This window comes from Dipodomys ordii, unplaced genomic scaffold (assembly GCF_000151885.1).
Source record: "Dipodomys ordii isolate 6190 unplaced genomic scaffold, Dord_2.0 Scaffold6, whole genome shotgun sequence".
Taxonomy (NCBI): domain Eukaryota; kingdom Metazoa; phylum Chordata; class Mammalia; order Rodentia; family Heteromyidae; genus Dipodomys; species Dipodomys ordii.
Genome location: NW_012267222.1, coordinates 17415923 through 17423436, shown reverse-complemented (window position 1 = coordinate 17423436; position 7514 = coordinate 17415923). Strand labels below are relative to the sequence as shown.

General features: G+C 42.2%; 1 protein-coding gene across 1 annotated transcript in view; it reads right to left on the bottom strand.

Moving 5' to 3' along the window:
• Ubr4 (ubiquitin protein ligase E3 component n-recognin 4) overlaps positions 1-7514 on the bottom strand; it is a 140042-nt gene that overhangs the window by 106530 nt on the left and 25998 nt on the right. Inside the window, exons 13-16 of the mRNA XM_013032660.1 lie at positions 5799-5916; positions 4233-4420; positions 2956-3115; positions 2762-2847 (exon numbers count right to left, since the gene is read on the bottom strand). Coding sequence (XP_012888114.1) covers positions 2762-2847; positions 2956-3115; positions 4233-4420; positions 5799-5916 — 552 coding nt within the window. The remainder of the gene's footprint in view (positions 1-2761; positions 2848-2955; positions 3116-4232; positions 4421-5798; positions 5917-7514) is intronic.

Here is a 7514-nt window from a genome sequence, read left to right as displayed (position 1 = left end):
ATGGTAAGAAAGGGAGGGAGGGAGGAAGGAAGGAAGGAAGGAAGGAAGGAAGGAAGGAAGGAAGGAAGGAAGGAAGGAAGGAAGGAAGGAAGGAAGGAGAGAGAGAGAGAGAAAAAGAAAGAATTCCTTTCCTCTTCAAAAACATTACAAGAGGGGCTGGGAAGGTGGCTCAGTGGTAGAGTGCTTGCCTTGCATGCATGAGGCCCTGGGTTCGGATTCCTCAGCACCACATAAGCAAAAAGAAAAAAGCCGGAAGTGGCGTTGTGGCTAAAATGGTAGAGTGCTAGCCTTGAGCTGAAGAGGTGAGGGACAGCACCCAGGCCCAGAGTTCAGGCCCCACGACCGGATCCCCCCCCCAAAAAAAATAATAACATTACAAGAAAGAATTCCTTTCCTCTTCAAAATCATTACTACAAATTTGCACTTATAAATGTCTTATTTATTTTGAGATTGTGCAAGTTCTTCCAAATTATCTGTGGCTTACTTCCCACCCACCTTTCTGTATGAAGTTGAGAGTAATGTCAGTAGTAAGTTCATCAATGGGACAGAGTCGATCAGCCGTTGAATCCTCTGTATGGAGGTGCTCTGGGCCATAATGCTCAGGACCGCAGGGGGACCATCAGTCTCCCAACCCTGAAAGTAACAATAACATAAGAGAATTAACGATATGACTCAGCCAGAAACAACCCTCCGTGCTGCTGGGTCAAGCTAGTCCCCAGAAGTGTACCCGATTCCCCACAAGAACAACCTCCTCACCTTGTGTAGAGCCTCCACCTGCAGGTCTTGAAACAAAGATGTCAATAGCTTGATGGCATGGTTTGCTAATATGACTGAGAGCACTCCAAAGCCCTGATGCCTACACAAAGAAAATAATTAGAATGAATAATAACCTCAGAAACACTGTTTTCTTGCCATTCTGGGGATTTAGTCCTTGGAAGACTTACGGACCTTTCTCCAGAAGGAAAATAACTATATATAACACAAAATTGCCAGAAGAATCTACAGGCTTCAGGGCAAGAACTTCTGTATCAAAAGGGACTATTCTACAGCAACACAGAGCTGCTGAAGGTGCTAAGACTTAAGTGGCAACTGAACTTCTGAAAAACATTCTTTTAAGAAAGATTAAAATTACCAACCCATATAAAATAACTGAAAATAAGCAAGATCTTTGTAGTATGCAAATTGCATTTGAATAAAATTTTTTGTAAAAAATGTACATAAAAGGTGGTTTTGTTTTTGTTTTTGTAGGTCATGGAGCTTGAACTTTGAACTCTAAGCTTGGGTGTTGTCCCTGCACTCTTCATTCAGCTCAAAACTAGAGCCCTATCACTTGAGCCACAGTGCCACTTCTGGTTTTCTGGTGTTTATTCGGAGATAAAAGTCCCACAGACTCCTAGACTGGCTTTGAAACATGATCCTCTGATCTCAGCCTCCTTAGTAGCTAGGATTACAGCCATGAGTCACCAGCACCCTACAAGATAAAAGGTTAATACATCTAATATACAGCAGGCATGTAAATCAATACAAAAAGGAGATAAGAAACAGAAAAAAATTGAGGCAAAGAATTTAAGGTAGTAGTATAAAGGAAGAAACAAAGGAACAGAGACTCAGGCCAGAAATCCTAGTTACTCAGGAAGTGGGGAATAGAGGATCACAGCTTGTGGTTGGCAGGCAAAATAATTTATTATAAGACCTCAATAAAAGATGGGCATGGTGGTGGTGTGTGTGCCTGTCATCCCAGCTATGCAGGAAGCCACAGTAGGCAGATAGTAGTCAAGCCAACCTGGAACTAAACTCAAGATCTTATTTGAGAAGTAAAAAAAGCAAAAAGGGCCAGGCGCTGGTGGCTCACGCCTGTAATCCTAGCTACTCAGGAGGCTGAGATCTGAGGATCATGTTTTAAACCAGCTTGGGCAGAAACGTATCTCCAATTAACCACTCAAAAAGCAGAAGTGGCACTGTGGCTCAAATGGTAGGACGCTAGCCATGAGCACAAAGAGACTCAAGGACAGCGCCCAGTTCTTGAGTTCAAGGTCCCCCCACCCTCCCCGCCACACACATATGAAAATAGGAAATGAGCAAAGTGAAATTTAGGATTCTGGATATCCAGTAGTTCAGTAGGGGGAGAGCCATAGATGAGAATTTCAATATGGTTAATAGTAAGTGGAGGAAAAAAATGCCTAGAAAGATCTGTTTGTTATGAAACTATATTTTTTTAAGGAATATTGATATATATGGAAACAGAAAATTAGAAATTTCAAGTTTAGAATTCCAGGCATTACCTAGTTCAGTGGGTACAGAGGGCCATGAGACTAGAAGCTCATGGTCAAGGTGCTAGCCTTTGTTTTGGTGATAAGCTAGTAGCGAGACTAGATATGGGAGCTTGCATCAACTGCAATTGGACTGATTCTTTAAAATGCATCTTAGTTTGTTTTCCATTTCTGTTGATGAAAAATTTCTCTATGTTTGTGGGCATTTTAATGTAAGTGTGTTTTTATAAATTGCTTTTTTATCCACTGTGTCCACTTTTTTACTAGCATATTTTAGCCTTGTGGGGTTTTTGTTTTGAACTGTTTTCCTTTTCTTTAAGCTTATTGAGTTGAGGGCAAAGGACATTTCCGTTTTGATGAAACAATCCTTAATTAAGGCACAGGGACACAGTACACAATTTCTTTATGCTATTTCCTGTGAGGTGATTGAGGACAAGTGCAGTCCATGAGCCTGAAGAGCTCCTGGCCTTGGGGGCACAATGCACACAAACCTGGAGATTTGGGGACTGGAGGTCAGAGGTCACCAGAGAGTGGTTGAAGTGATAGAGAGCAGCAGCAAACTCTTCATCTGATGAACCTTAAGACAGATGGGAAACCAGTTATTCCAGCATCAATGGGATGGAGACATCATACCCTGCCAACAGCCAAACTCTACAGGGAAACTCAAGCAAGCCCATCTACTAACCCTTGAGTCCATCTTTGTCCACCTCCTTGATGATACTGGCCAGGGTGGCCATATGGTGTTCGGAAAGAGACACGCTCAGATAGTTTCGGATGAAATTGTTCCGAGAGTTTAGCATGGAAGAGGTAATGAAGTTCAAAATGTTGGAAGCCAGACCTAGAAACTAAAAAGCATACAAAATAGCTCCTATCAGAGTTGCAGATCCAAACACTTACAAAGTCTAAGACAAACAAAATAAGCCATTAGTTTCATGCAAAAAAAAAAAAAAAAAGAATTAGAGAATCACATTTAAAACTTGCTAAAGTAGTACTAAGATCATGAGAATCTACGAGCTACACAAAATTGTACACCAAACAAACAGAATAGACTTCAGAAAATACTGTGCTTCAGAAGTCACCAAATTTCCAAGTAACTGACCGATTTTTTTTCTTCCCCTAGGGACTTTTGGCCTTTGTTCCGGACACCTATATTAATGACTATTGCACACATATAGGATTCCTAGCTCTTTAACTCTCTATTGTAGAAGCATATTGTTTTATTGTATAAATGCTTTATATCCATAAACTTTTCATTTTTGATGTATGCTAGCACCAAGACTTGAACTCAGAGCCTTTAGCTCTTGTATGGCTTTTTCACTCAAGACTGGTAGTTTACCATGCACGCCACAGATCCACTTCTGGCTTTGTGCTATTTAAGTGAAGGTAAGAGCCTCATGGACTTTTCTGCCCAGACTGGCACTGAATCACAATCCTCATATCTTAGCTTTCCTGAGTAGCTAGGATTACAGGCATGAGCTACCATAGGCCTAACTAGGCCTAACTAGGCCGAACTAAGCTATATAAACTTGTACCCAACTCATTTACTGACTAGTTATCAAAACAAAGCCTGAATTATCAGTAAATGTCCAAACCAAATTAGTAAGCATCTATGATGTATCGAGCCTATACTAAAGAGTTGAAAAATATTCTTTTTCACCTGCCCTCAGAAGCAAGTACAATAACTTTGACACAAGGAGACAAAACTAAGGCTTGGAGAAGCTCAGATAATAGCCCAAAGCCACTAAGTAGTCAAACCACTTAAATCCAGTTCTAAAGCGTATGGTGATAACCATCATTCAAAGAAACAAGTATAAAAACTATTTGATTAAACAGTGATAAGCCTAAACAAAATGTATTTATACATTAGAGCTATCCAAACTAAAAAAAAACTTCCAGTTCAAGTAATCTTCTCCCATCACAACTCAATTCCTCTCCCACTATATCTCAGAAACCCACTCTTACCAACTCAGGATCTTTTCGACTAGCCAAAATGTTGCCCTTGTCACCAGGGGCCTGCTTACTGGGGCTTTTAACCCGAGGAGAGCTCTCCAGCGGAGGGGGCGGAGGTGGAGGTGGAGGCGCCACTTTCTCTTTACTGGGAGAGATGGTTTCCTCGAACCACTGCCCCAAAATAGGCTCACTGTCATCATCTAAACAGAAAGAGAAGTCACAAAGTTAGTAAAAGAAAAAACAAACTTCTTCTGATGTACTGGCTTTCTAAAAGTGCCTACCTAGGCTGGGAACGTGGATTAGTGGTAGAGTGCTTGCCTAGCATGTGAAACCCTGGGTTCAATTCCTCAATACCATATAAATACAAAATCCAAAAGTAGGGCTATGGCTCAAGTGGTGAATGCAAGTATTGACCAAAAGAAGCTTAGGGAACCAGGTGCCAGTGGCTCATGTCTGTCATCCTAGCTACTCAGAAGGCAAGATCTGAGGATCGTGGTTGAAAGCCTGCTCAAGCAGACTCTCCAATTAACCACCAGAAAACCGGAAGTGGCACTGTGGCTCAAGTGGTAGAGTGCTAGCCTTGAGCTGAAGAGCTGAGGGACAGCGCCCAGGCTCAAGCCCCGCGACCAACAAAAAAAAAAAAAAAGAGCCCCAGGACTGGCAAAAAAATAAAAAATAACTATATAAATAAAAGTGCCTACCTAACTCAAAATGAACACAAGGATATCCAAATGATGGATGCAAGCCTGCATCAATGGGCCAATATTTATCGAAATGTATACAGAAAATGAGAATATTTCATTATACATGGTTATAGTCAATAAAAATTATTTGATAAAATGAGAGAGAAGAGAGACAATTTCACTTTATTTTACTGACTACAAGCAACTTCCAGAACAAATCTGTCACCCCCAAAATGATGAGAGTCACAATTCTCTTGGTATTTCATACACTTGGCTATGAACAGGGATCTGAGAGATGTTTATCTTCTTTACTCTTCCAAACTAGGGCAGGAGAAAGTGTTAATCAGGACAGCAGCTTTCATTTCCCCTCCAACACACGCCTAAGCTTCGAAGCTACCATAACAGCTACACCAAACAATTTCCACAAGACCTTCTAAATTGCATTAGGAAAGCTGAGAGCAGAGGTTCCAACATAGGGCAACACATGTAAACTGAGGTATACTTCCATCTAGTTGAAAGTAATGAAAAGCAACATGGGCTTGGCTAAATGTAATATCATCATTCAGTCTTTTATGCTCAATTTGTTTTTAAATAATATATCTTCTTTAAGTGTACATAATGTAGAGGTGTAGGTGAAACAAAATGGTACTAAAGAAGCTGTCGCAGGCTGAGAAGGTGGCTCAGTGGTAGAGTGCTTGCCTTACATTCATGAGGCCCTGGGTTCGATTCCTCAGCACCCTATAAGCAGAAAAAGCCAGAAGTGGTGCTGTGGTGGTAGAGCGCTAGCCTTGAGCTGAAGAGCTGAGGGACAGCACCCAGGCCCCAGAGTTCAGGCCCCATGACCGACAAAAAAAAAAAAAGAAGAAGCATCTGTGGCACTCTGACTCTGGCCCACCTTGACTGCTGTCCTCCTCGGTACTGCTGAAGTCGTCCTCATAGTAGGTGTTAGAGTCGGTGGAGGCACTGGCATCACTGCTCATGGAGCCCTTCCTCTGCCGCTGTAGGACACATGCCTAGGAAACAAGGTTACCATAACTGGCAATAACAAAACAAGAGCCAACCTGCTTAATTAACCTCATAGCCACACAATAAGGCTTCTCCCTAGCTCATTCATTTACCTAGGCAAGCTTTCTACCACTTGAGGCCTAACCCTAGCCCTATTCTTTGTTCTAAATCTGAGAGCTACTTCTAATAAAAACCTCTTTCCTCAGGAGTCTCACAGCTTTACCTTACAAAAGCACTCCAACTAGTCACATGGCCAAGATTTGGAGGAAGAAAAAAAAGAGCATTTCCACAGCTTCTATGCTTTTGCTTCAGAATGTTATGCTAATCAGCTCAAAACACCAAGTAACACTGATAACCAATAACTTACTCAAAAGTTTTTATAAGTCCTACCAAATTAAGAATTCCTCTCACTAGGTGCTGGGCCTACCTGTTTAGAAGGCTGCAATCAAAGACAGCCTTAGCAAGAAAGCCCATGAGAATTTTTTTTGGTGAGTCATGGAGCTTGAACTCAGGGCCTGAGCCCAGTCCCTGAGCTCTTTTGTTCAAGATTAACACTCGACCACTTTAAGCCACAACTCCACTTCCCATTTTCTGGTGGTTCATTGGAGATAAGAGTCTCAATGACATTCCTGCCCAGACTAGATTTGAACTGTAATCCTCAGATCTCAGCCTCCTAAGTAGCTAGGATTACAGATGTGAGCCCCACCACTGGCACCAGGAGACTCACCTCCAACTAACCACCAAAAAGTAGAAAATGGAACTGTGGCACAAGTGGTAGAGTGCCAACCTTGAGTAAAAGCTCAGGGACAACACCCAGTCCCTGAGTTCAAGCCCTAGGACTAGCACAAAAAAAAAAAAAAAAAAAAACAAGGTAGCTACACAGGACGCTGAAATCTGAGGATCATGGTTCAAAACCAGCCTGAGCAGGAAAGTCCGTGAAACTCATCTCCAATAAACTACCAAAAAAACTGGAAGTAGAAAGTGGCACTGTGGCTCAAGAGGTAGAGTGCTTGCCTTGGGCAGAAGAGCGCAGGGATACTGCCCAAGCCCAGAGTTCAAGCCCCATGACCAACCAAAAAAAAAACCTGGAAGTAGCACTGTGGCTCAAGTGGTAAAACCTTGAGCTGAAGAGCTAGCTGAGAGACAAAGTTCAAGCCCCACGGCTCGTGTCTGTAATGCTGGCTACTTACGGGTGAGATCTTGAGGTTCACAGTTCAAAACCAGCCCAGACAAAGTCAAGGCATTCTATCCAAAATAAGCAGGAAAAAGCAGGACTGGAGGCATGGCTCAAGTGGCAGTCCAAATAAGCAAACAAAACAAGTTCAAATTCCAGAACTACCAAAAGAAAATAAAAAAATCCTTAACAAGCAAATGACCAAGCTCAGGGGGCTAAGGGAGAAGTATTACTTAAGCCTAGGAATTGGGGCCAACAGATGAAAAACAATGTAGTGAGACCTCATCTTGATAGATGGAAGACTGTTGTAGGGAATGACTGATTGATCAGATACGTAGATGGTAAGAAAGGGAGGGAGGGAGGAAGGAAGGAAGGAAGGAAGGAAGGAAGGAAGGAAGGAAGGAAGGAAGGAAGGAAGGAAGGAAGGAAGGA